This window comes from Trypanosoma cruzi, genomic scaffold, assembly GCF_000209065.1.
Source record: "Trypanosoma cruzi strain CL Brener 1047053517089 genomic scaffold, whole genome shotgun sequence".
Taxonomy (NCBI): domain Eukaryota; phylum Euglenozoa; class Kinetoplastea; order Trypanosomatida; family Trypanosomatidae; genus Trypanosoma; species Trypanosoma cruzi.
This window is the reverse complement of record NW_001849567.1, coordinates 407,502-434,459: the sequence shown is the minus strand read 5'-3', so window position 1 is coordinate 434,459 and position 26,958 is coordinate 407,502. Positions and strand designations below refer to the sequence as shown.

Below are 26,958 nucleotides of genomic sequence, written 5' to 3'. Positions count from 1 at the left end.
CAAAGCCGTCGCCGAGACCGCGCGCCATCAGCCGTGTCGCGGCAGTGCCTGGGGACGGCTGGCGCCCCCGCCGTTCTCTCGTCCACCCCCGCGTCTGCCGATCCATGCCGCAAGGAAGTGCCGAGGAGCAAAAAGAAGAGAATGTGAGCCTGGATGAGGCCTTTCCGCTATGCCTAGAAGAAAAGATGAGAAAAAAAAAAAGGAAAAACTGTTGGGACCAATGCGCTCAGCAAACATACCGCTCCGGAGAGGGGCCCCACACGCCTATACACCAGCCGAAGAATTTGTTCGTACGGCCATCTGCGACAGCAGGGACCGTGGTGGAGTCGCAAAGCGGCAGCCCTCGGGCCCGCAACCGCCGCAGTCCCCTCGTGGAGAGCAGCGGGGGCGAGCGAAATGGAAAAAGAAACTGCCCCGCCACGCTCCAGCACGGTAAAATTGAAAACAAAAAAAAAAACTAAAGAGGCAGAGGTCTGAACAAGGCGCCCTGTTACCCACTGGGCCCTACCTGGTCGCATGACTTTCTGGGATTCTAAAAAAAAAAAAAAAAGCGGCCAATCAAAAAGAAGCAGCTGGAATAGAAAATCTACTGATTCACCGTTGCTTATTTATGCTGTGTTCCTTCTGGGGACCGAATCGTCACCACGTAAGTATTGGACCTCAAGTCCAGACAACATTGCAAGAGAGGGTCAAAAACAAGTGAGTCCCCCGCGTTTTCAATCTTTTCCCTCGCGTCGTCTGCACCCTTGGGTGGCTTGGTGAGTTGTGTGGAAGAGAGTGGCATACTTCTAATATTGCTCATATAATTATTGGCACTCTTTACGGTACATTCTTTCTTTGTGTCGCCAATATGCGCATGTTGACATCTGCGAGTCAACGGAACCAAAGGTGATGACAATAAGTTAGAAGAGTCCTCTCGTGAAGCCAAAGGCCTTGGATGCTGGTACTGCTGCTGCTTCTTTGAAGGAGATTTCGGTGGAAGTGAGGGAAGGCAGAATGGTTGACGTGCATCATCTTCTTCCTTATCCTTCTCGCCATCCACTTCGCAATTACTTCCCACGCTTATAAAGCGACCAGCATTTGCCGCAGCCGCAGAAAAGCCGCCAGCAGCAATCCCGTCCCTAGACATGGACGGTCGTCTGTATTCTGCTGTACTGATGCTACTCTCCACCTCCTCCCCGCCGTTACCATGCCGCGGCGAAGGGGGCGGTGTGTTGGTTTCTGTACTGGCGAGGGCCTGGAAAGCCTCCAGCTTTACAATCTCACCCCTGGCCTGTTCCCCAAGTCGTCCACGGTGATGCGTGGCCCGCGTCCGTTGTGCCTGTGTCACGGAAGGGGCAGCAGCAGGAGCAGGACTAGTGATCGACCCACTATAATCGGGAGATAAAGGACCTGAAAGGACCATACTGTCGTCCTCCACCAGCTGCGTTGTCCTATGAACAGGCCGCTGTGACGAGGGCTCAATAAATCCATTCTCTAAGAGTGAAAAATCAAAACAGAGCCGGTCTACCTCGTGCGGCTTCGGACAAAGGGAAGAAACAGGCGCTTGTTTACTAAGCGCGTTCGACTCACCGGGCACCACAACAGCTGGGCGCTCGTGGTCTCCCGACGTACAGACATTTACCGTAAAGCCCTCATCCTCTTCGTCCTCCTCATCTGTGCCGACCATGTTCTTCTCCCCGCCGTTGGGAATGTAGGTGCAAACGTGTGCGACCCCCTCATCAGTGGTGCGCATCGTACTGCATGGAGTCAGTGTGTTTTGGAAAGGGACACCTCTTATTTTCTCTGGACGATGTTCCTGTGGTACTATAAAACAACGTGAAGAAAAAAGCCCCTGTTGTTGTTTTTGCGTAGAGCCATCGCAAAGAATTACATGTTTTCCTTCCGCCGACAATTGCGGCCATGGTCTTTCCCCTTGGTGATCGTTGTCTTCGCAACCTCCATGTTTTTGGTTGTGCTCATTGTTGTTATTGCCTCCACTGGTCGCACAGCGATCGTCGTCAGGCGAGATCTCTCCCTCATTGAGAGAAACATCATGCTCTCTACTTTCAGAAATCAACGCCTGAATACATTTAACGCGCTGACGCATCAGATTAAGTGTGTTCGCATAGTTGTTAAGAGAAGGTGCATGCATCACCTCTGGAACATTTTTGTCGATATTATTCAAAACGGTTTCCCTTGGCTGCGCGCCCCTCATGTTTGTCACCTCTTTTTTATCTGGGCGTCCCGGGGAATCAAGACACCGCGATGGTGTGGGCGCTACGAAGGCCACCGGCACCGAAACAGTCTCTTTTTTATTAACTTCGCTACCGTTGTTTTTTGATCTTGGCCACCACTCGCCGTCCCCCGCCTCCTCTTCCCTCTGCTCCTCCTCGTCGTCAAACACGACGTGTGTCATGTCAATAAGGTTCACCATCTTCACTGGACTCTCAGTTACGGAGGCAAACGTATCAAAAAATCTTGTTCCAACCACCTGCAGCTGCTCCGTCGCCCCACCCTTTTTCGCTGTCACCACCGCAGCCGGGAGAGATGTTTGCACGCTTGCATCGCATCTAGGCACACTACGCGGGGGCGACCCCGCCAATGCTGACAACTCAATTGTCCCACTCTGCCATTTTGGTTCGCTCCCGTCCGCCTGACATCCTTTCGTGCAGGAAGCAGAGAGACCATTTTCTCCAGCAGCCACGCTCATCAGGGCCACATGAGGGTCGACGCCGCCGCCACGGTCCGACGCCCCCGGCACAGCACGCAGCACTCCGGATTCGACGACTGATGATACGGAAAGGGACTGAAAAGGTACGGCAGGGACGGGTTTCTGCAGAGTTTTTTTCTGTACAGGAGCAGAGATGGAAGGGTCTAGAGTTGAGTTTACATGAATAAAAGCCTCAAGGTGGTGATAAGGCCCATCTGCAATTCTCTGCTGCAGAAATTCCTCCTCACACGTGCGAATAACCCAGAAATACGCATGCACCTCTGGTGGCAGACGCAGTGATAGGGGCCATTCCGCCGTTGCCAATTCTCTATATGAAGGGGGTAATTGCGGCATGCCAAGAATTCGCCGTATGCGACAGACGCTGCTGCAGCCAAGAGTGACAGAGAGCAGCCTGCGTGAATTTATCAATTCTGCTGTGGAGAGACGTCCACCTGAATTCGCGTACAACGTCGCATGAATCTGGTGCACGTCCAAGACAATGTTTGACCAAACCCCTGGAGCAACACAACGCAGCGGCACCTTGACATGCTGCGCACACCGCTGCAGCTTTTGGAAGGTGTTGCTGAACAGAATGCGATGACGCCCCAGCTTATCCTGCAGCGTCAACTCCACCGTGAGAGAAAACGCAGTGCTTGCAGACTCTTCACAAAATATCTGCAAGATAACGACACGCTGCGATGAGGCCAACGACCCCCCACCATTAGTACTAAGACTACTACTACTACTACTACTGATCCTTCCCACACGAGATTTCGTATTGCGCAAAAACGATATGTGGGCGGAAGGCGAAGTTCGAATCAGCTGCGATCTTGTTTCCTTGTCGTAGTAACGACTGACAGTTCCTCCCTCAACGTGCAGCCCAGCGAGCGGCCTCGATCCTTGTGGGCTGTAAAGTACATAAGACGGGACGGTATCCTCTGTGGGGCTGCAGACGAAGGGGACGGTCAATGCCGTCATGACTTGTGTGGGCGCTAATCTTCTGAACCGCCGCCGCTGCCGCCCAAAGCACGCAAGCTGATAATGCAAAAATGAGGAAAAGGCACGCAACACAAACAAAAAAAGCAAAAAAAAGAAAAACACAGAGAGAAGCCCACTTCTCAAACAAATGAGTGATTGATGCAGACAAGAATCCAGTCATTTGATGCAACAACACTTATCTCCCCCTCTTCTCGATCTTTATTCCCCTTCTCTGCAATGCAAATGTGTGACGAAGACACAAGAACTCAGCCACCACCGTCATCATCTGTCAGCCCCCCCCCCCCCCCCCTCCCCAAAAAATAAAAAATAAAAAAAAAATGGAACCAATAACAATAACAATAATAATAATAATAATAATAATAAAGCAAAATAATAAAAAATAAATGAAAGTAATCACGCAAAAAAGTGCGGATACGCGTTCTCCAGCTCCCGGAGAAGTTCGTGAGACAAACGCCTTTGGCGCAAAAAATTCCCATGCACGTTTTCAGTCGTTACAGTGCAAGCAGAAGCAGCAATGGTTACAGTACTGACTGGAGAAGCCTGGTTGACATGGCATGGCGTCAATACCTCAGCTGCGCCTACAGCCATTCTTGATATTCCTGCCGTCCTGTCATAATCATCATCGTCACTCCAACATCGTACGGCCGCCTCCTCTTCCTCGTCCCCTCCTTCCCTCTTGCCACCGCCGTCGAATGTTGCATACGGCAGAAGGTGGAGGTGCATCGCCTCCTCAATCTGCACGGCGTACCTCTTCAATGAGAGCTCCGTTCCCACCTCCCACGCTGCCCCGTTGCTCGCCGCCCGCATCATTGCGTACACCGCGTTTGAACGAATTCCCGTTCCCGACACGACGCAGACCGTCTTGTGGCTTTCCTCATCCACCAACGTTGTCCTGTCAAACCCAACGTACATTCTTCCGCACAACCACCGCCGTCGCTGTCGGGCACTGCCATTAACCGGGGCAAACAACACTCTGAATACGGAGCAGCCGTTCGTGGCATCCGTTTTGTTCATTGGGCGTCGCGGTTGATGACGTCGTCCACCCTGTCCCTCGCATCCCAAAATGTGACGGCCAGGTGCAAATAAAAAATAAAAAGATGAAAAGAGCAAAGAAATTAAAAAAAAAAAAATTAGTGTTCGACAAGCAAGTGAAATCAAAAAAAAATAATTAATTAATACGCCGTAAAGGGGAAAAAAAGGAGAAAAATATATAAATAAATATGTAAAGCGCTTCCATTTTTAATGCTGGGTGGAGCCTCCCACGCCCCCAGCAACGGGATCAGCAAGAGAGAACACGCAGACGGATAAATCCACATCAATCAGCAGGCACAAGACCGTCGCACGATAGCCCAAAGGGACTCCACAACCTGCCGCACGCTTTCTTCAAGACCCGATAACGCCTTCCCTGTCGTATTCTCAGTGCAAGCAGAGAGTACAACAGGGACGCGTGACTCTCGAAAGTGGCCTGGTAGCCAAGCACCCAATTCTGCTGTCACCATACCGCAGGCCACCTGGCGGACAACCACGCGGCACTGACAACCGAGCGTCAATTCCATGTATGACTCCACACGGCGCTTCGCGTTGAGGCGCGAACAGGATTGTTCCCCCTCTTTCAGTTGCTGAAAAAGATTTAGGAGTCGCTGAAGACACTTTCTGGTTTGCTCGTCCGTATAACTAATAATGGCCTCCGCCAGAAGGTGGGTCGAAGCAAAAATTAACTGCTCCGCCGAGGGCTTACCCTTCTCATACAGCCCGGTGAGAGAACCATAGCCTACTATGCGCCGTTCGTTCAGCATATGAAGCGGCGTCTCGATGACGCGCTCGTCAGCGGGACTCCATGTACGTACCACGAGTTGCACCCGCATCGGCACCTCGCTTTCCCAAACAGACGCATCCTCACGTCCGCCCTCAAAACGCAAGGAAACTTTACCCCCAAACGCGACGCCCAATGCGCCGCAGCAAGCGTGCCACACACTCTTGCCGTAATTAGAGGTGAAGTCCCATAAATGAAAGACACTATCACCCATCTGAGCAGCAGTGCGTTCCTGTCTCTGTTGCTGCAATCGATCCAACAAGGCGTCAGCGGCAGCAAGGTACGCATCCACACTTCTATCCGCCGAATATTCAAAAAGAATTTTCGGATGTTCCACATCTGAAACCTCTGCCGTAGTATTCACGTCACTCACATTTGATGGTTGACGAGAAATAACAGTGCACTTATATCCACCTCCACTCTCCTTTTCCCTGTCCGGCACCACTTCAATTTTGAACCCCTCAGGGCAGTCCAACAGCAATAAATAATCGGGACGGTGTAAAAGTTCGCAAAGCTTCTTGTGCCGCTCCACCTGCGGTAAGACATCTGGAAAGTTTGCCTGCAAAGCCTGTGAAGCTGCTGCGGCCCATGCAACCTTTTTGCTTCGACCCCGGCCTATACCAAGTGGAAAGGGCACACTGTCACGCGCGGCATTGCCATACCCCGCCATTGCGGGCACGTGCAGCAGGCAAACCACCTCACGCGTTTTTGAGTCAATCGTGTACGTGCAGTGGTACTTACCGGCCACACCTTGCAACACCTCACCCAAGAGGTTGACAGGGGTGTAAAAGCGAGAAGAAAAGCGTGGAAAGTTGTCGCGCGGAATGAGGGGACCAGCGTCATGAGCAGACCGCAGCAATCTCACAGCTTCTTCCTCATCACTGGCGCACCGTAACGCCTCGCGGCAAGCTAACACAAGTGCCGGGACTACACCCCTTGTTCTTGTCACGGAGACAGCACAGCGAATCTGCCGAATTGGAACCTGCAACTCAATCATTCCCTCTATCCACAATGCTGTAGAGTCGTTTGTGCGCACAAAAAACACACGGAGTTGGGAACGAGTCGCACTCATCAACGCCCTTAACACAAATGCAACTTCCGAATCGCAGCCGTCAGGTGGGGTATAAAAACTGCGAGAATCACGCCGTGTTGTTGCTCGTGTCGGGAAAAAGTCTTGTTTCGGAATGTTGAGTGACACCGCCAGCTCGTTAACACGCCTCACAGCCTCCCAGAGAGTGGGTGCATGAGTCTCAGCAAATAGCACACGCTGGCCACAAAAATCGTAGAAAAGCATTGCGCGTATGATGTAGTTTCCAACTGAATGCGACAACGTCATCTCCGCAACATCTGAGCTTTTTTTTGCCATGGCAGTTGTAGCTGCCGCCAATCGTGCGGCACGGGTACTAATCTCAAAACATCGGATCTGTGGGGAAGCCATAAACCACGAATAGAGCAAAAAGTCAATTGAACGACGTCTGTTGGGGGAGTTGAGACCAATGAGTGGGACCGTCCTGCGATGGGGAAAGACACGCTCGTACATGGTATAGACAACTGACAAAAGAAGCCCTAAAGGCCCGCAGTGATTATGATGTGGCGAGTCAAAACGGTAGACACCATAATTGTCCGTTAGCCCCATCATGTCACTTTCCACCTCCACACGCAGGTTGGGTCCCCAGTGCGCCACAACACGGGTGTAGACGGGCACATCACCATAAGTGCCCATCGCAATTTCCTGAACCCGCTGCGGAACGTCGTGTACGGCCTTCTGAAAAAACTCCAGAGTTGGAAACGACCGCTGGGGCATGTGAAGCTCCAGCCGCATCTCTTGAATCATAAGAAGAATATCGGGACAGTAGTAGGAAGACTGCTCAATCTCCCGTTGCTGTGCCGCGACCTCCACCGTCCTCCGTGGGTCGGTCTTGCTCGCAATTTCAACCACCTCCGCCATGCTTGGCGAGGCATCGTCCAATAAGCGTTTGAGGGTCATCTCCGGGGTCTCAAGGGTGTGACACACCGGCAGCGCTTGAACCCCAAGCGATGACGATGAGAGATGCAATATGTTGGGGAAGCTCCCTCCCCATGATGGCTTCTTCACAACCTGCGCGTCCACGGCAAAGAGTTGGCAAAGAAGGCTCGACAACTCTTGCTGCTTTTTCTGCTGATTGCCACTAAAAAGAATTTCAGTTGGGGACCACACAGAAATATCCCGCAGGGGATTCATACCCTCCTTCTCTGCCAGCCCAGCAATGACGAAAAAAAGATTCCATAAATGCCCCAGTAAACCGGCTGTAATGGCTGTAACTTTCTGCAGCTTCGTTTCATGCCTCCCTCGCAGTGCCTCCTTTTTCGCCCTACGCAAAAGAGTGGTTACAAAATTTCGGTATTTCTGACATTCCGCCCCACCCTCCGATGGCTTCACCTCCAGCTGCAGGTGGATCCCCTGCCCCAACTTTTTCGCTTCATTGGAGACAACACCCAGGCAAATAAGTGGCATGCTGCTCCCACCAAAATACTCTCGTCCACATTTTTTTGCAAAGCACAAGGCCACACGATTGTTCACCATGAATAGGCACCGTTCGATAGAGTAGGGCACGGCAGTGACAGGTAGAGTGCCGTGTGCCTCTGCAAAGGACCGGACGGACAGAAAAGATATCTCCTGTGAGGTCAATGCGACACCAGCCGTGCCGCATGAAATTGTTTCCGGGGCACGGACGCCTGCGTTCAAGATGGTACAAAGCTGCATGAGGGCTGAACTTGCAATCCATTTCTCCGGCCACGCAAGCGCTGATGTGTGAACTATTCGCGCAGAGCCATCATCATCTCCTACCAGAACACGTTGAAACGCCAGCGGCGGAGAATGAAGTGGTAACGTCAAAAGGGTCTCGTTACCCGAAGCATCCCGGATGGTGAGCGTAAGCGACCGTGATTCCTTCCTTGGAAAACACGCGACTCGCACTGTGTCCGTCTCTTCACGAGGCGGAAGCCATTCTATTGTATCTAAATTCCCATCACCTAACGAACGTGAAAGAAATACTGACAGAGCCACCGACTCCCAGTCACGCTGCAGTTCGTCGCGTTGGACACTTTGTAAGTAGCACCATGCCTCCTCTCCCCTACTTCGCTGCTCCTCCACAGCATACTCGTCAAGCTCGGCCAGTGACAATGCAAACCCCCTTTTGATCGCATCTCGCGGGCACTGTCCAGTACTACGGCAAATGGCAATATCGGTCATGATGTTGTATTCCTTGCCCCCGCTCTCACCAACCTCAGTGATCTCCTCATCTTTCAGCGGAAGTTGGGCGGTCACTGTCACCATAAACTGCGACGCCGTAGCGTCCAACATTTCTTTTTTTGAACGCGCCAGATGAATGACCGCCTTGGCGTCCATGCTATCAAGTGTTGCGTTGAGCTCTGCAAACACATCCGAGTCCACTGCCTGCAACATGTGACGTAGGTCTGCTTTGGAATAAAACAAAGCCAGTGCAGCCCCACGTACACGCTCCACTGCCTCCGATAAACTCTCCGCGATCTCTGAAGCCAAACGAAGAGTGCATAAACCACTAAAAGAATAAAAAACAGTACTTTCGAAATGTCGGTCATTAAGACGGGTCGTTCGAACAGAAGCATCACCAAAGATATCACTAAAACGAGCGGCCAAATGACGACTTTGAGCGGCAAGCAACTTAAGCTGGCGGTTCTTGGCAATCCTCGCAGCCAGGGGAACCGCAGCAGACATCCAAAACAAATCTCTACTGCCCTACTCACGGATACCGAACCCTCTATTCGTTCTTTTGCAGTTCTTCTTTCCGAGTGCCATGGAGGGGCAAAAGACAGAAAGAAAAAGAAATGCAGTTCGCCAAAAGTAATCAAACAACAGGCATTTAAAACAGGAGAAAAAAAAAAGAAACTGTGTATTTGTGCATGTGTGTCTTTGGGCGAAGGAAAAAGCCACAGCAATATAATGAAATTGGCTTTGCCTCTTTCTGCATCCCTCTCAATTTCTCTCTTCTTCGCGGTTACTCACAAGCAGTAAAAAAAAAAAAAACGGAATAAAAACGACTACAAAAGAAAAAAAAATCCAAATACTGTAGAGATATATTGCAGTTCAAACTTCATTCCATAATGCGTCGTTCCATAATGCAGTAGGCCTTCACAAAAAAAGGGGGAAAAAGAAGCAACCAGGGCACAAATGAATGAAAGGAAAAAGGAAAAAGCGTTGCTAAAATATCAGGAGCATTTGTTTTTTGTTTTTGTTTTGTTTTGTTTTGCTTTTTTACTTCTCTTTTTGGATTATTTTATTTTTTATCTTCTTTCTTTTTCTTTCTTTTTCCTCTCAATTATTATCTCAAATTCCTTCGTTTCTTCTGCCTTCTTGACGTACCAAAACCCTGTAAAACAGAGTACAACTGAATCCCACTGATCTTTCACTGCCCGCATTTTGCTATTCATGCTTTGGTTCCTGACACTCAGACATTTTTCTCTTCTCGCTGGGGTTGTTCCCCTACGTGTCCCACAATAACTCATGGTTCACCTTCCCTTTTAACCACGGTGGTCTCGTCACGCTGCGTGGCGCTCACGAGCACCGTGAGAGTTTGACAGTGACAACATCAAAGTCCAGTAAAATTGCGTCTTCACCCTGGAGGTAAGTCACACTGAGTTTCAGCCCGTTGTCTCTCAAAATAGTGCCAAGGCAGTCATCGGGGTCATTCACGCCATCCAGAAACATCTGGCCGGTTGTCTCGTTGTACGAGTATTTCTCTTCCTTGCAGAGATATTTCTCGCCAAAGACATCCAACGAAATATCAAATTCACTGGTAGTCGGATGGACAGTGATGCGTCCATTCACAAGGCTCATGTAACCTCCGCAGTAATCGCCGCTTGGGCGGGAGTCCACGATAAATATGCCCGCTGCAGAATGTGCAGCAAGAAGACAAATTAGAAGAAGCGTGGCGTAAACTGCTTGTGCCATCCCTCTGCTCATATAATATATATTTATATTGTATGTCAGCACGTATAAATAAATCCTTCGGAAAACAAAAACCCGGCTGCACAAATATAATTATGCGGCTAAAAATGCTCAAAAAAAACCAAGGAAAAAGAAACTAAAAAGGAAAGAATATATTTTCGGTTATTGTTGTTTTTGTCGTTGTTGTTGTTATTCGCAAAAAAAAACAAAATTGGAAAGAAATATAAGCGCCAAAACAGCAGAAAAAATTTAAAAAAAAAATAAAAATAAATAAATTGGGAACCATTCTAACTACAAATACGTTACTCATTTTACTTTTTTCTTATTTTTGCTGCCTCCTTTGCGCATGTATTCATGGGCCCTTTACTTCACGTCAATTTATGTCCGGTCCGCAAAAAACACTGCCTCCACCGCGTGAACCTTTTCAACGAGTATACTATACTCATTCAAGGAGTCCAATAAGGAAGAAGATTGGACATTGCTTCGCCCTGATTCATATCCCCAGGAAATTGAGGAATACGCAGAGGGATTTTGACGCTGCAACATTGTTTCCATAAGGCACCCGTATTGGAGTGCAATTTTTCCACCCACTTCCAAGAGATGCTGAATAACAAATTCGTGAGCAACAAGGTTGCTCTCTTGCATCCTGTTGAATAAGGAGAGTAGACCTGGAAACTGTTGACGGGTGTCATCTGTGTGGTTCTTCCTACAACTATCATCAACAGCTCCAAAAATGCTCTTCAATACCTTCTGTTCTTGCATCTCGGTCTCTAATTTCTCCACAAGCCGACACAATCGTCTTATAAGGCCAAAAGAAATCGCACTAAGCTCTTCCATTTCGCTTTCCATATCAGAAAATTCATCGGTGTAGGTTAAGGGTGGAAGATTCCTAGCACAGGTCTTAACCTGTTTGGATGAATGTGAGGTAACGCACCCTACCAATTGGCGTTTTAGAAAAGTTATTCGCTGCATTAAAGTCGCGTTTCTTCTATCATCATCGCTCCCCTTAGACTGCGGTCCATCATTCAATGGCAAAAAGTGCTCTTTTAAAGACAAGACATCCACATCGGGAGAAAAAAAAGCTAAACCTTCATTGCTTTCGGTTTCCTTTATCCCATATGATAGTGATGATTGCTTCTGCCCTGCATCTCTTCTTTGTTTCAAGCCCTGAAACGCCTTTCCCATAGAGTCCACCCTTTTATTTGACAATCGCGAGTTGTAGTTTTGAGAAATTCGCCGTGCCCCCACCATTACTTCACAAATAATTTTATTTAGATAAAATGATAGTGGCGGAAAACCAACGCCATCCGGCTCTGACTCAAAAAAAGAAAGACACTTTGTTGGTTTGCCCAGTGCATGGACACTGTTACTAGAATCATTTATTAATATTCGTTTTTCCGATGAAGCCAAAGACGGTATAGAGCGATATCCACGCAATCTAGACGTAATACCCCTAATAAATTGACAAATTTCCGCCTGATTAGTGGGAGTTAGGGCCGGAATCAAAAACGGCGGACGTGATCCTCCACATATATTCATTAATGTAATACGCTCCTTCTCCGTAAGCTCAGAAAGGGTAATAAAGCCAATCGGAATGGGTGGTCGGCCCTTTTCATCAGTTAAATACAAACAGTTATTTTCATACGAAAATTCACTTGAGCCAATAATTTCCCCGACCTGTTCACGGAAGTAAATCAGCCTTTCAAGCAACGCATGAGTATCAACCATAGCGTATCGAGGCATATGAGATGCGAAATTTGAATAATTTGTTCCTTCAATAGAAAAAGGAATATTGGATAAACCATGATCGTCTTTATTTGACCTCAACGAGGTCAAATTGGTCATATTATCCATAATTTCATTAGAATCAAAAAAAAAAGATTTCGGAACGGCATTTAACAAAGTTGCTTTTTCTGTTCCGTCACTTTTCGCCAGCTCAAACCTGTCAGTAGCCTCTTTTTGACATTGTTGAGGCGTTAATGTTGCAAGTTTCGCACGTAAGACTAAAAGTTCAGAAGTTAATGATTTTTGAGACTCGAGAAGCTGGTCAATAAACTGATCCTTATCTTTAGTATCTTTCACATCGCCCCAAAAACACAGATTTTGCAGCGGCAAAGGTAAAAGGTCATCAGATTGAACAATAGTAATATCTCCAGTGTTTTTATAAGCAATCCATGTCTTGCTACAAAACGCCTGCGATACAGTCTCCATTACATTTAAAAAGGCATGGTGCTCTTTGCTTAATCGACAATGCACCTCTAATTCAAAAGAAGAAGAATTCCAAATGTAAACCTGACCCATTGATACAGACCAAACCTTTAATCCCACAGTCTTCAAAATTGTTATAGGGCCTTCATGAGGATTTGTGATCATATGAATGCACTCTGGTGATCCACCATCCAAGTCGGATAAACTCCATATGCACACAACCCCATCTTCCGACCCGCTCCACAAAAAATTATTGCAAATGGTTAAGACAAGAATAGGTGTAGAATGGGCAGCCAAAACATGCTTCCGTTCCTTTGAAACTGTATTCCACTCAATGATTTTTGAATCATCACCACCAGAAAACAAAAGATCATGAAAAAGAACCAATGAACGCACAGCACCTCTGCAATCACCCAACACTCGAGGGCTTTCAATTGCAAAAAAAGATGTGTTCCAATAACACACATACGAGTCTAGCGAAGAGGAATACGCCGTGTCACAATTTTGAGATAAGGCAATGTCGGTGATACAATCCTTATGAAATTTTTTTTCAAATAACAGTTCTATGGTTAATGAATTAAAAACACGCAAATAGCCGTCCGCAAACCCGGCCCAAACATAACCTCGGGCTGTACGCATCACGATTACAGCCGCACCTCTGTGATCTAATACGATATTAAGAAACTTTCCGGTATCTACTTCCACTACACTTACCTTCCCTGACACTTCACCCACCCATATGGTGGAACCCACTGTGCATAAACAACTAATCTCACCAGTAAATTTCAAATGCTCTGCTTTGGTTAAATAAGGTTTTTTGTGTGCCTCTAGAATTTTCGTTGTATCTATAGAAATATAAGGTATCACTGGTTCAGTTACTTTCGAGCCATCACCCATCAAAAACTGGCGATTAATTTCCAGAGACATTTTTTCCTGTGTGCACTTTAAATAATAATAATAATATATATATATAATGACTAAAAAAGCACCAGAAAATCGGGAATAAAAAAAGGAAAAAAACTCAAATATAGCCAAAAAAAAAAAAAAACAAATTTCTAATATATATATATATATATATATATATATATGTAAAGTCCAAAAAAAAAAAAGAATTATTATTATTATTATTATTATTATTATTATTATTATTATTATTATTATTATTATTATTATTATTATAAATTGAACTCTCATAAAGCCATACTGATATTTTTCCTTGAAGTAATAAAAGTATAAATCCGTCTACTACACCTTATTAAATTAGCTTTTGCGCAGGAAACCCCCCAATGTGTTTGAGACATCATTTGAACAAAATACATATTTTTGTTTTACATGAATAAAAAGTTATAATTACTTTCACAGAAAAAAACTCTTTTCTATTTCACTCGCCTTTGCCGTCGCCATTTCAAAAATACAAGAAAACAAAAACAAGAGACATGACCATCTTGTACAAAGAAAAAAAACAAACTAAAAAGTGGAGAGAAATGTGAAAAATAGCCGTTCTTCATATATGCATTTATTCCCCCGAAAGACCATGTGCAATATGTTGCAAAATTAAGTAAATTCCAATTTCGCCATCCATAAAATGGTCAAAAGGCACAACTACCGACTTCCCCAACTTCGGCGTGCTATAACTGCAAAGATGATCGGAAAAATTAGCAATTAGAAATAATCATCCTTTCAAGCAGGATATTTCATTTAGATTTCAATGATTTCGTCATCCACAGACTCAGACGTCCAGTCTTCTTTTTTTCCTCTCTCTCGTTTCCTTTTTTCGTTGTCCTTGTTTCCTCCCACTGCCAAAATACTTCCAACAACCAAATATACGGTACATTCCCTGAAAGCACCACAAACAGAGAGTCCAATAAAGAAAATGGGAATATACGCAGCCCAGGGATCATCCCAAAAGAAAAATAAACAAAAATACATATCCCTTTTGTATTCTCAATCTTTTGTAATTTCTCTAAAAAAGACTATTGGCTTTCTGCCCAAGGAAGCAAACGGATAACAATTGATGTTTTTTGTTTTGAAAATGTGCTATCCGCAAAATGGTTTCTAATGGAAAATTTGCGCTAGATTGCAAGGCGCAATTAGCATCGTGCCCACCACAACCGGACGATAAGGGAAAGTCACTCAGCCTTTCCGCCCTCTGAATTCGCGATAACGTCATTCTATTCATCCGAATCGCCCAATCCAAGCAATCGGCCGTGGAAGACCCCAATTCCGTCGCCATGACCACGCTAAAAACCTCGGAAAGCACAAAATCATCCTCGTCAGTTTGAGTTGCCCGGGAAAATGCGCGCTTCAAGCTACCCTTCCGGCCCGCAACGAGAGGCGAACGCCGTTCCGAGATGATTGAGGCCTCGGAATGAAGTTGTGAACTCGCCCCGATCCGGCCAAGCGAAGGCACCTCTGCGGAACGGAAAGCGCGCCATTCACATTTGAGCGCGGCGGGCCTCTTGGCACCACACGCGTCGGAACGCCAAGACCCCATTGGCGGCCCTCCCGGGGAAGACGGCGCCAAAGAAAGGAAAAGGCTGGCGAAAACCCGCGCGAGTCGCAGAACCCACTCGGAAATCAGGGGCGATGTCCTACTATTCTTTGCCGCTGCTACTGTTTTTTCCCTTTCTTGCGGAGAGGGCGAGGAGGAAAAAAAGGACGACAACAGCCAAATGAATCCGGAGAGGGAAACCGCGGAGAACGCCGCCCGCGCCGCGAGAGAAGGAAGCGACCCGCCCCTGCCGCTCCCGCCGAGGCGGGACACAACGCCGCGAACCGCGGGGCCGCGCACCCCCACAGCGCGCGCGGGCTCCCAAACCATTCGGGAACGCACGAGCAAAGGCGAACGCGCGCGCGTATATATATGAGGGCGGGTGGGCGGGTGTCGCCTCATTTTTGTAAACGCACGTGTTGCCCACGCCGTTTTTGTTTCTGTTTCTTGTTGCTGTTGTTATTGTTATTTTACTCACTCGCTTTTGTTTTCATCCTTTTATTGGAGTGGAACTATTTACGTGTTTCTTTTCATAAGGAATCCATATATTTATTTAGATCCACCATGTCGGATGTTGCTATGTATGATGAGGAGCTGAAGGGGCTTGAAGAACAAATAAGCTCACTTCTTCGAGCACTGGATTCAGCCACCAATCTTGATCAAAGGCTTGAGAAATATAACAAAGCTCAAGATATTATGAAGCGATTGCACAAAACGCACCACCAATTTAAAGTGGAAGTGCGCCTGCTGGAGGGTAATGAGCAAGAAGTCTATGAAAAGCGGGGGCAAATACATCTGCTTAGAATTAACCAGTTGAAAATGGATTTGCAGTCGAAAAAAGTAGAAGAAACGCCTTTTAGCGCAGCCCGGGAAAACTCTGTTTTGTCCTCAAACTCACCAAGTAATGACGGAAAAGACGAAGCACGAGCAGTGGCACGACGTGTTAATACTATTCAAACCTCTACATTGGGTTCATTAGCAATGACAGAAAGACTTTTGAATGATACAGAAACAGTCGGCATAGATGCTGCAGCGAAGCTTCGTAGCCAGACGGAACAAATACAACGGGTTAACGAGAATTTGAATGAATTGGACTCGGATGTGAATCGTGCAAAGAAAGAGCTTACGGCGTTTATTCGACGCATGATGACCGACAGAATTATAATTTTATTTTCAGTTCTTATATTGATTGGTATTATCACCATTGTTGTTTTGAAAGTGACAAAAAAGTAGTTTATTAATTGGGTTTTTGCCGCCATTCCAGCTGAGACGGTGTTGGAATGTTTTGAAAGATGCATTGAGGGTTTGAGCGGATTTGGGCTGTTGGTATGAATCCCACTTGGAGTTTTAAAATTTTCGGCAAGATACAAAAGAAAAAGGAGTTTTTTTTTATAAAAACATCAGGATCTCTATGGTCATGTCACCCTATAGTATTTTTCCCGTTGGGGACTGAAGTTATTGGGTAAAATTGACACAATGGTTTTTTTGTTACCAATTACTTTTCCTATATATACCAAACGTACCAATTATGAATGAATCTGGTGCATTTCTTTTTTTTACTCAGAATTATTGGAAGCTGCAGAGGAACAATTGTGCGTGGCTTTTTTTGGTTCTTTAAAAAGTGAGGAACGGTTTGCTGGGGATGTTGGTAGTAGAGGCTGCTTTTATCGTGTTGTTTATAAAAATCCATCTCCACCAATTCCAGAGCTAAATTTAATTAGTATTTCACTGGTGCCACTAACTGACCGTCTGCTTCCCTCTAGGATTGAAGAAAGGATGAAAGGAGGGAATTACTAAAATGCCGCGAATTCACCTGACCATGTTTTTGGCATCAAAACCTTAGAAGAAATATATCAGGGCATAATTGTTGGAGAACTTAATGGGCTGTACTTCTTGGATCTTGACAAAATACTTAGCACCCACGATGCCAGAGGAGTTGAGTATTTAACTTTTGTGAGGAAAAGAGGACACAATTGTCAGAGAAATGGATGTAGAAACAGCTTTTGATCCATCCCTGTAGCCTGTGATTTGTACGCCCACGAAACTGAAACTCTTATCGTTTTTGTGTGTCTCGGCTAAAGTAGTAGAAGAATTACTTATATTTTTCTGTGGGGCGCGCTGGTGTAAGCCAAGACGTTTATGGTTAAAGCCTTCAGATGGTGCTTTATATTAACAATAATATTGAATGAGTGCCGAGAATATACGAAGTGTCTTTGCTATTCTTGTTTTATGTTGCTTTTATTATTTTTAAGACAAAATAAATAAATATTCAAATGCTTTCGGAATTTGTAGACGTCTTGTTTTTTTGTTTTGTTTTTTTTCCTTTTGTTTATTACTGTTAATTGCGTCTGTTTTTTCTTTCTATAGTTTGGATTTGTACCTGAAAGCCTTTATTACTTGAAACTACCATAATGTTACCGGTGGGACTAACGCTGAACACCCTAACACCTCTTGCCCAAATACCGGTGGAGTTGCAGCGCCTAGCTCGTTGCGCTATAAATGCTCACCACAACGCTTACTGTCCATACTCAAAATTTGCCGTGGGGGCCGCTCTTCTTCACAAGGATCTCAAAATTACTGCAGGATGCAACTATGAAAATTGCACCTTGAAAGGTTGTTGTGCTGAGGTTTGTGCCATTGTGAAGGGCAATTCCGAGGGACGGCGTACTGCAACTGCAGTTGCTGTATATGGATGTAGTAAAGTCCCGGATGTTATGAATTTACCTCCTCCTGACACAGTCACACCACCGTGTGGGTTTTGTCGTCAGTCGCTTGTTGAAGTTGCCGATCTCTCCAACAACTACGAGGATTTTCTCGTCGTATTGGTTACCCTTGACAAGGAGCGTGTAAAATTAGTAAAACTCTGCGACATTATCCCTCTTAAATTTGGCCCTTCAAATATTGGTATGGACCTATCAGAGCTGGCAAACGATGTAGAATTGGGTAATGAAGATGAAAAAAAATGACTGGTATTGATGTAAAAATGTTGAGATGATTTTATGTGACGTCAACTGAATTGTGGGGGGAAATTCATTTAATGGATGGATTTGTTTGTTTGTTTCTTTTTGTTTTGAAGAGTTTGTGAAAAAAATGCTTGCTAGTGGGCTGGATACCTAAATTGACATATGTCCCGATAAAAAGAATGTAGTATTTTTTTTTAATGTTTTTCTATTTTATAATTTTTTTGGATACAGCGATGGAAACAATCAAGAATCCGATAACGGTAAAACTGATTTTTCTTATATTCTTTTGTCTGCTCTTTTTTGATTCCCACCTCGCAGCAGACTTTTTTTACTCGAGGATCCTAAATTCCACCACCGTTTAAGTAATAGATATTTCTAACCCTAACAAAATGCAAAATATCGCGATATGGGTCATCCAGATATATGTACTTAAAGCTTACATCAAGGATATGACGAGCCCACTGCCTCTTCATTACCCTTTGTTTCCCGTCCCATTTTATATTTATATAGAAAGTTTCAGAATCCGGCCAGCAGCCTAGACGAATATTGTCTTTAGTAACAATTTTGGGAATGGAATTCGTGCGAGGGAAAAGAAATAAAAACATAATAAAATATAATTGGTCATGTCTATTTTATTTTTGAATATTAAGCGTGTTTTTCTTATTTAATTGACTATGAGTCTCCCTTGCTTGTCGTTGTATTACTACTAGCTAAATAATGTTTGCCCGCTTTCTTTTTTTTTTTTTTTTTTTATGTGATATGGTTGATTCCAGGACACAATAAATACAAATGTCCGAGAAACCGGATAAGGGTCCGGCTTTCCTAAGCGATACCAAAGGTCCACATCAAGTTCTAAAAACTGAAAGGAAAAAAAAGACGGACTGTGTTTCAGCGAAAGAGCAAAGGGGAAACATTTTTACAGAAGAGCAATTGATTGCTTTGCTTTCAGATACACATTAGTGTTGTAACGGGAATAGCCCTCAGAACAATGCATCCGCGAGTCAAATCTCTTATTTTGAATGTTTGTTTGGTTATATTTTTTTTACCTTGGAAACGGGACCTTTTATTTTTTCAAGAATATGGCATGCCTTCCTGACCTCCCAGATTAGCGTGTCAGTATATATAATATATATGCGTTGGATTCCCGCTTTCTTTCTTTTTTTTTCTTTTTCATTCTGCCTTCAACCCCCATCCATGTTTAAGGATGTGAAACAAATCTTTGCCAACAGAAATAATAAGCGGCTTTTTTTTTTTACTGTCGTTTTCAGAATAGTCCTCTTGCATTATAGAAGGGCTCTCTGTCGTTTCTACATTCCCATTCTAATACCCCCTGACTGTGAATTGTACAAAGGAGGCACAAGTTTATTAGAAACGGGAATTGTTTTGTTTTTCTTTGTGTGTGTGTTTGTTTTTGTTTTAATTTTGGTGGATCGGCGTTTTCCAAGTGGGATTCCACCTTTTTCATCTGCGTGGCCGCTAGGCATCTTCGCGGAGACGCCATTCTTGAGAGCTTTCCAGAGAAGCATTTAATTGGAGGAGTCGTCACACGTCTCAGGAAAAAGGTTGCGAATTTTTGTTGTTGTTGTTCTATTTGATCTTTTAAATTTTAGTACGCAGGCGATTTGTTTATTTTTGTGCTCCACCTGGAACGTTGGAAGAAGAAAATTGTTGGTTGCTTCTCTGATTTATATATATATTGTGTTTGAAGTGAAGTTCTTTCTTCTTCGACGAAGAAGAAAACTATAACACGAAAAGGAGGCCGCTGTACATAAAGGAGACAAACTAAAGGAGAATAAAAGTGCGTGTGAAGGTGGCGTGTATGAGCGAGCTCAGCGCTGGCGGCTCTGCTCCGCCCGGAGTGTGTCGCGTGAAGGCGGAGTATCTTCGTCCTGCGCCGATACGCGTCACGCTTGATGCGGAGGGACGCACTCGAGGAATGAATAAAGGGATGGAGCGGCAGCATTCCTGCTTCGTGGAGGGGACTCAGCGCCCACAATTTGAGGGGGAGTCAAACTTCTTTTACGGCGAAACCCTGCAGCGTATTAAGGCGGTGGTGCGGCAGGGTAACGCAGCGGCAAAGCGCAGTCGCGATGGAGGGAGACAGGAAAAGGAGATAAGCACTCCGCAGGCGACTGTTGATGGGGCACCACTGAATGAAGAAGACGCTGCTGCTGCCAACTCCATTGACGGCCACGCCGATGAGATTGTATTGCAGAAGAACGAGGAGGATGAGAGGGATGCCACGAGAAACAGTGAGCTTGCAAGAACGAAACAAAGCGAAGAAAACGTGCGTGAAAATGCTGCCCGGCGTCGAGCGCTATTTAAAAATAAACTTGTGCTGGCGCCCCTCACCACCGTTGGGAACCTCCCGTTTCGTCGCGTCTGTAAAAGCTATGGGGCAGATATCACGGTGAGCTCGATGTCCCTTGTGCACAATCTCAACCGCCTACAAAAAGGTGAGTGGTCGCTGCTGCGACGTCATGAGTCGGAAGACGTTTTTGGTTTGCAGATTGCCGTTTCACAGCCGCAGAGCGCCCAGACGTGGGCAAAGGCCATCGAAGCTTCGGGTTATTCGTATGATTTTATTGATATCAACTGCGGCTGTCCAGTCCAGATGATCATGTCTGCTGGTTGTGGTTGTGGTCTTTGGGAACGGAGAGACAACCGCCTGCGGGATATTGTGAGCTCGCTGGTGCAACACCAGTCAAAACCTGTCAGTATCAAATGTCGTATAGGAGCAGGCGCAAACAGCAGTGCTTCTCTGCACGAGAAAATTGGCGATTATGAGGGATGGGGTGCAGACGCGGTTACCATTCATGGTCGTTTTCGTGCGCAGCGCTACACAAAGCTAGCAAACTGGGAATACATTGACAGCTGTGCCGCACGGACCTCTTTGCCTGTTATTGGCAATGGTGACATCTTCTCTTATGAGGATATCATTGACCACCGCGAACGCTATCCGCATGTCAGCTCATACATGATTGGACGGGGGGCGCTCATTAAGCCATGGATCTTTGAGGAAATAAAGCAAGAGCAGCCGAGAGACATCAGCAGTCAAGAGCGTTTTGAAATGCTGCGAAGCTTCTGTAACTATGGCTTGTCGCATTGGGGATCAGACGAACGCGGGGTTCTTACAACACGTCGTTTTCTCTGCGAGTGGCTCTCATTCTTGTGTCGTTACGTCCCTCTTGGGCTGCTTGAATGCCCACCGCAGCGCATCAATGAGAGACCGCCTCATTACGAGGGCCGAGACGAATTGGAGACGCTAATGGCAAGCGACAATGTGAACGATTGGGTTCGCATCAGTGAGATGCTGCTCGGTCCGGCTGGCGAAAAGTTCCGGTTCACACCAAAGCACAGGAGTAACAGCTACACCACCACAGCAACGACGGGCGAGGCGGAGATCTAGTGGGAGAGATGACACTCACGAGAAACGGGAAGAATAAAAACAGCATGAGGTGCAGCCGCCCCCATTTGAAACACAGCTCTACTAACGTTGACCCTGGCAATGCCAGCCACCGCAGCGTGGCGTCAGGGTCGATTGCCCCGTATTGTCAGTGAAGCCAGGAGCCAGCAATGTTTCCCTCACGGGATTGTTGCTGTTGGCACGGGGCTGACGGTATTCAACCAGCGCCAGCAACAGCCGCGTCTTGCTGGGGCACAGTTGTAACGCCATGAGGTGTAGGGGCGCGTGCTGCCGTACGGCGTGCGTGCCATCGGATTTATTTGTGAAACCGTGAGAAAAGAAAAGACTTTTAATTTTGTTTGTGGTTTTGGTGTGCGGTTACAGCGTACCATTAAAGTTTAAAATAAATGAATTGCGGGTTGCATAAGAATAAAAATTGGGGGTGCAGCAGCAAAAGCAGTCGTGAGGAAGTGGGAATGGGTAATTTGTTGAGAACAACAAAAACGTCAACCACGCTTTTGCTGTCGAGCATATTACACATTCTCTTTTGTTCTTGTTTTTTGTTTTTTGCGGTAACCTCTTTTTCTCTGTACCACATTTTCATTTTCTCATTCATAGTTTGGCGGCAGTGAGTTTTCCTTCACGGTCATAAATGAAAAAGTGAGAAGCAAATTTGCGTGTGAGGCTTTATGAAGAAAGTTTTGCGAGGCCAGGAGTGGGAGAAGAGTTACCGCGTGTTGAATGCTCCTGCTGTCTCTTCGTGTTTCTGTGAGAGGGTCGGTGAGTCTGCCCACACCCCTCCCCCGCTATCCCCGCGAGGTGGAGCCTTCTTCGTTTGTTCCGCCGCTCCTTCTGCCCATCAAGATTTGTCAATTCCTGTTTCCTTTTCCCGTCGTTGATTGAAGGGTGCCCGGAGAAACCTTCAAATGGCTTTGGTGTAAGGTTGGGCGCACGCAATTATACTTAACTATTTTTTTTCTTACTGTGCTCTCTGTCTTGTTTAATTGTCTTGGATTGTGTGCGAAAGAGAGGAATAAACAGAAAAAGGAAAGAATTTTTTTATTGGGAAATGAAACATTGCATGTCACATCTAGGAACTAAAGTTTTTGCTTCACGTGGCTGCGCTGCTGCAGGAATGGCGATCAAAGCCACCATCGTTTTTGTACTCATGATGGCCGTGGCGGTGGGCGCTGATCCTGTAAAATGGGCGGAGCCGCTGTTTAAAAAGCCTTTACTCCGTAAGTTGCTGCCGGAGGAGGTGATGGCTCCAGAAACCGTGTCTTCTGGCCCACTCAGCAACGAATCCAACACGTGCCGCTCCGGTGTGTATTTGGAGTGGACGGCACGGGTGGGCAGCAGTGTGTTTGCCACACCACGCATCGTCGACTTGAATCACGACGGAAACAAGGAGATTCTTGTGCCGACGTACACACAGTATTTCGAGGCTCTTGACGGTGTAAACGGTGAAGATGAAATTGGCTTCCCGTTTGTGCATCCCAACTTCAAGTCATACTGCAGTCCCATTCCTGTTGACATGGATGGAGACGGCAAGACGGAGTGGCTTGTTGCCATGTACACCGGCGAGCTGATGGTGTTTGGTGATGATGGAAAAGCACGTGGGGCGATACAAGTGCCAGCGCTGCCCATCAAGAAGAACTGGATGAAAAGAAATCTCACAGGAGAGGAGGCTGTAAATCTTAAACTCCAACCTGTGCGACCGTCAGCGGAATATTTTGATCGCATCTTGCGTGCACGACAAATGGTGGACATGACGCCGCGTTTTCCCAAAATGCGTCAGAAGACTGGCGACGGGAATCACGGAGATGCCGCTGCCGCGTTGGGGGAATCGAGGCCACCCACGGCAATGCCGCGTCGTCACCTTGCGGATGTCGATTTGGAAGAAGAAGAAGAAGAAAACAATGAACAAGGCGACGAAAGGCACGACGTTGGTACAATGCCCAGAGCAGAAGAAGAAGAGAGAGAAATGGACCTCTTCTTCGACGAAGACGAAGAGGATGTCAATGATGAAGGGGCCCTGTTGGAAAGTATGGAAAAGCAGCACGGCATCGGCGCTGAAGGCTGGTTAAGTGCGGAGGCCAAGGCGTCGATGGAGATGTTGTACCACCCGGAGCTGTACAAGAGCAGCGTGAACTACGAAGGCGAGAAGGATGCCTTTAATTTCCGCAACATCCGCAACCCGACAACGGTGGTTGTTGCCGAGGACGAGGTGGCGGTAGATCCCCACATTATGTCCACACCGGTAATTGTGGATGCCGACGGTGACGGGGATCTTGACATTGTTCTACACCTCAGTTATTTTTTTGACATGAAGGCGTACGAAGGCGAAAAGGCAGAGCTCCTTCCGTCTGATATCGACATCAACGACTACGTGGCGGACGTGCTGATGGTTTTGAACCTTGTGACGGGAGAGATGAAGTGGATGAAGGTCCTACACCTATCGAAGAAAAACGACACCATTCCCGCCTACGCACTCTCGTCGCCTGTCATTGCGAACCCCGATGAGGACTATCAGCAGGATATTTATGTGACAACGACTGCCGGGGCGATTTTTGGCTTCAACGGGCACGGCAAACAGCTGAGTGGCTGGCCGGTGTGGATGAGCAGTTCAATAACGTCCTCGCCCTCAATGGAAGATGTGAATGCGGATGGTCTCATCGACGTGTGTGCCGGTGACACAGAAGGCAACGTCGCATGCTTTACAGCAAATGGAAAGCAGCTGTGGAGCAAAACCTTTTCTGGCGCCGTCACTAAGCAAATTACTTACGGTGACGTGGACGGAGATGGAAGCATTGACCTGGCATTTGGCACCACCTCCGGATTGCTCTACGCGGTGCGAGGACGCGACGGTGCGCTGCTGCCGCACTTTCCCATCGCAACGGAGGGTCCTATCCTTGCACCACCACTGCTTGTTAACCTCAACAATACACAACCGTTGTCGCAGCAAGAAACAGAGGGTCTTCATATTATCGTCCCTTCACACGATGGGGTCCTGTACATTGTGAGCGGCACCACCGGCTGTGTGGACGGTATTGATATTAATGAGAAATCATCCACGATGGTTCTCGCCGACGATATGACTGGCAATGGCAAGCTGGACCTTGTTGTAAGCACCCTGAGTGGGAGCGTCATGGTGTTTGAGACACAGGCTGCATTTCATCCTCTCAAGGCATGGATTAGCCGTGTGAAGTCCACAAATGGACTCACGGCATCCGAAGGGTACGTTGGGGTATTTATTCACCCTAGTAGTCGTGTACCTCGCGACATACGCGGAGAACAATTTGTCCTTCTTGTAACCATTTATGATCAGCGACGTGGCGATGCTATTAAGCGGCGGTACGGCCTCACCATCACCATTGGCCCACGTATTCTGGTGCATCACATGGTGTACGGGGCTCCTGGGACATACGCCATCACGCTGCGTACCCCGCTGGAGAGAATGTACGCCTCCCTCTTCGTTGTGATGTTGTTACCGAATGGGCAGAGATATGAAGACAGCGTAGCACTGAGCTTCAATATGCACTTTCTTGAAAGCATTAAAATTATATTTCTGGTACCATTCTTGTTGGCATGCCTCGCCATCTCATTTGTACGCAAACAGCATGAGGTGCAGCCGCCCCCATTTGAAACACAGCTCTACTAACGTTGACCCTGGCAATGCCGGCCACCGCAGCGTGGCGTCAGGGTCGATTGCCCCGTATTGTCGGGGGAAGCCAGGAGCCAGCAATGTTTCCCTCACGGGATTGTTGCTGTTGGCACGGGGCTGACGGTATTCAACCAGCGCCAGCAAAAGCCGCGTCTTGCTGGGGCACAGTTGTAACGCCATGAGGTGTAGGGGCGCGTGCTGCCGTACGGCGTGCGTGCCATCGGATTTATTTGTGAAACCGTGAGGAAAGAAAATTAAAAAAACAGGACAAAAGTTAACGCTGAGTGCCACAATGCAATTGGACGAGGGTAAGAAAGCAAGAATGAATTTGAAGAATAGAAAAGAGCATCGGAGACAAGGAGGCGTGTTTTTTGTTGTTTTTTTTCTTGTTTGTTTCCCACCTCCGCCAAATCAGGGCATCCAATGCAACTTTTAGGGTAATGCCAGGTGAGGGTGTTACGTGGTTTCACTGTTCTTCCTATGCATGTTTATGGTGATATATTAGTGAACGAAAACTGGGTAAGAAGATAAATTCTTTTTCTTTTTCTTTCCCCACCCCCTTGCTCGCCGTCTGCCTGTCTGTGGGGAGGGATTGCCATGGCTGCCTCAACTGTGGGAATTCACTTTATTTCTTGTTTTTGATGCTCGTTGTGAGTTCCAAGACCGGGGTTTTTGTGGGCAATCACAGTAACAACAGCGAAGGATGTGGCGACTCTCCTTCATTTTTCGTCAGCTGCAAAAACAACCGTACGCGGATTCCATCGGTTACTCCGCCGCCTTTGCGCCAGTGTCGGAGCGTCCAGTGGGCGCGTACCAAATGGCCACCGCGTTGTACTCCCCTGCAGCCACGCAACTGTCACGACGAAAGGGCCACGCCGAGCGCCAGAAGCGACACACCGTGAAGATGCGTCTCATCTCGCACGCCAGCCGATTGCAACTCGGCATGGATGGCGAGAAATGAGGAACGGAGAGTACAAACGCACACAGAGAGCAGTACATTATTGGGGGAGAGGTGGTTGAACGGCGTGGCGATGCGATGGTAGGTTCAACGCGCTAGACGACATGTTTTTTTCCGCTTTTTTTTTCCCCCGGGCTGCTGCTGCTCTGCAAAAAGGCACCGTGACCTTTAACAGTGAATGAAGAAAAAAAAAAAAAGGAGTACACATACAATCATGTTTCTATGTATCTCTTTTATTTATTTATTTGATTTATTGATTTGTTTATAGTGAGAGAAGCAGACGGAATAATATCTACTTTTTGTTTTCCTCCCGTAAAGGTGGGAGGCGACACGCACACTCCAGACCCGCACGCATTAGGAAGGCATGATCAGAACCGGCACCAGGCGGATCCTCGCATTAGGCATTGAGGGAAGTGCAAATAAAATAGGGGTGGGAATTGTGGATGAGGCGGGCAATGTGCTCTCGAACGAGCGCGAGACGTACATCACCCCTGCTGGGACTGGCTTTTTGCCGCGGGAAACGGCACAGCACCACACGACGCACATCCTGCGCCTGGTGCAGGCCGCTTTTGAAACCGCGCAGGTGCGTCCCTCTGATATCAGCGTCATCTGCTACACTAAGGGACCAGGCATGGGGGCGCCACTCGCGGTATGTTGCACGGTTGCCAAAACTCTCTCGTTGTTGTGGTCTGTCCCACTGGTTGGTGTGAATCACTGCATCGGGCACATTGAGATGGGGCGTGTTGTAACGGGGAGTAATAATCCAGTGGTACTGTACGTGAGTGGGGGCAATACACA

The 26,958-nt window shown here is 46.9% G+C and overlaps 10 protein-coding genes across 10 annotated transcripts, besides 28 other annotated features; 5 read left to right on the top strand and 5 right to left on the bottom strand.

The window, feature by feature from the left end:
- Positions 1 to 9,675: a sequence feature (heterozygous, non-Esmeraldo-like haplotype).
- Tc00.1047053511321.70 (hypothetical protein, conserved) lies at positions 605 to 3,670 on the bottom strand (the record flags this gene model as incomplete). Its single annotated transcript, XM_806971.1, has 1 exon — positions 605 to 3,670. One exon carries the CDS (start codon positions 3,668 to 3,670, stop codon positions 605 to 607), a length of 3,066 nt encoding a protein of 1,021 aa, XP_812064.1.
- Positions 3,425 to 3,445: a microsatellite.
- Positions 3,986 to 4,010: a sequence feature (AT_rich).
- Positions 4,017 to 4,054: a microsatellite.
- Tc00.1047053511321.60 (hypothetical protein, conserved) lies at positions 4,085 to 4,705 on the bottom strand (the record flags this gene model as incomplete). The annotated part of the gene is made up of 1 exon (XM_806970.1): positions 4,085 to 4,705. The coding sequence occupies one exon, from the start codon at positions 4,703 to 4,705 to the stop codon at positions 4,085 to 4,087; it is 621 nt and encodes a 206-aa protein (XP_812063.1).
- Positions 4,772 to 4,821: a sequence feature (T-rich).
- Positions 4,848 to 4,869: a sequence feature (AT_rich).
- Positions 5,011 to 9,240, bottom strand: Tc00.1047053511321.50 (hypothetical protein, conserved; the record flags this gene model as incomplete). Its single annotated transcript, XM_806969.1, has 1 exon — positions 5,011 to 9,240. The coding sequence occupies one exon, from the start codon at positions 9,238 to 9,240 to the stop codon at positions 5,011 to 5,013; it is 4,230 nt and encodes a 1,409-aa protein (XP_812062.1).
- Positions 9,536 to 9,581: a sequence feature (T-rich).
- Positions 9,676 to 9,700: a sequence feature (areas merged during assembly that could not be assigned to a particular haplotype. This can correspond to areas where the two haplotypes were merged or to regions with more than two copies in the genome that were merged during assembly.).
- Positions 9,701 to 22,627: a sequence feature (heterozygous, non-Esmeraldo-like haplotype).
- Positions 9,747 to 9,776: a microsatellite.
- Positions 9,777 to 9,878: a sequence feature (A-rich).
- Tc00.1047053511321.40 (hypothetical protein, conserved) lies at positions 10,078 to 10,485 on the bottom strand (the record flags this gene model as incomplete). The annotated part of the gene is made up of 1 exon (XM_806968.1): positions 10,078 to 10,485. One exon carries the CDS (start codon positions 10,483 to 10,485, stop codon positions 10,078 to 10,080), a length of 408 nt encoding a protein of 135 aa, XP_812061.1.
- Positions 10,632 to 10,664: a microsatellite.
- Positions 10,668 to 10,741: a sequence feature (T-rich).
- On the bottom strand, positions 10,849 to 13,872 carry Tc00.1047053511321.30 (hypothetical protein, conserved; the record flags this gene model as incomplete). Its single annotated transcript, XM_806967.1, has 1 exon — positions 10,849 to 13,872. The coding sequence occupies one exon, from the start codon at positions 13,870 to 13,872 to the stop codon at positions 10,849 to 10,851; it is 3,024 nt and encodes a 1,007-aa protein (XP_812060.1).
- Positions 13,622 to 13,653: a sequence feature (AT_rich).
- Positions 13,737 to 13,769: a microsatellite.
- Positions 13,790 to 13,857: a microsatellite.
- Tc00.1047053511321.26 (hypothetical protein, conserved) lies at positions 15,542 to 16,402 on the top strand (the record flags this gene model as incomplete). Its single annotated transcript, XM_806972.1, has 1 exon — positions 15,542 to 16,402. One exon carries the CDS (start codon positions 15,542 to 15,544, stop codon positions 16,400 to 16,402), a length of 861 nt encoding a protein of 286 aa, XP_812065.1.
- Positions 15,600 to 15,667: a sequence feature (A-rich).
- Positions 17,464 to 17,500: a sequence feature (A-rich).
- Tc00.1047053511321.23 (cytidine deaminase-like protein) lies at positions 17,581 to 18,135 on the top strand (the record flags this gene model as incomplete). The annotated part of the gene is made up of 1 exon (XM_806974.1): positions 17,581 to 18,135. One exon carries the CDS (start codon positions 17,581 to 17,583, stop codon positions 18,133 to 18,135), a length of 555 nt encoding a protein of 184 aa, XP_812067.1.
- Positions 18,243 to 18,680: a mobile genetic element.
- Positions 18,318 to 18,355: a sequence feature (AT_rich).
- Positions 18,862 to 18,884: a microsatellite.
- Positions 19,514 to 19,559: a sequence feature (A-rich).
- On the top strand, positions 19,952 to 21,541 carry Tc00.1047053511321.20 (hypothetical protein, conserved; the record flags this gene model as incomplete). The annotated part of the gene is made up of 1 exon (XM_806966.1): positions 19,952 to 21,541. One exon carries the CDS (start codon positions 19,952 to 19,954, stop codon positions 21,539 to 21,541), a length of 1,590 nt encoding a protein of 529 aa, XP_812059.1.
- Tc00.1047053511321.10 (FG-GAP repeat protein, putative) lies at positions 22,608 to 25,199 on the top strand (the record flags this gene model as incomplete). The annotated part of the gene is made up of 1 exon (XM_806965.1): positions 22,608 to 25,199. One exon carries the CDS (start codon positions 22,608 to 22,610, stop codon positions 25,197 to 25,199), a length of 2,592 nt encoding a protein of 863 aa, XP_812058.1.
- Positions 22,628 to 23,063: a sequence feature (haploid, non-Esmeraldo-like haplotype).
- Positions 23,064 to 24,292: a sequence feature (haploid, Esmeraldo-like haplotype).
- Positions 24,293 to 24,764: a sequence feature (areas merged during assembly that could not be assigned to a particular haplotype. This can correspond to areas where the two haplotypes were merged or to regions with more than two copies in the genome that were merged during assembly.).
- Positions 24,765 to 25,166: a sequence feature (areas merged during assembly that could not be assigned to a particular haplotype. This can correspond to areas where the two haplotypes were merged or to regions with more than two copies in the genome that were merged during assembly.).
- Positions 25,167 to 26,958: a sequence feature (heterozygous, non-Esmeraldo-like haplotype).
- Positions 26,393 to 26,426: a microsatellite.
- Positions 26,525 to 26,958, top strand: Tc00.1047053511321.4 (O-sialoglycoprotein endopeptidase, putative; the record flags this gene model as incomplete). The annotated part of the gene is made up of 1 exon (XM_806973.1): positions 26,525 to 26,958. A coding segment is annotated over one exon (434 nt), but the record flags the coding sequence as incomplete, so codon positions are not given.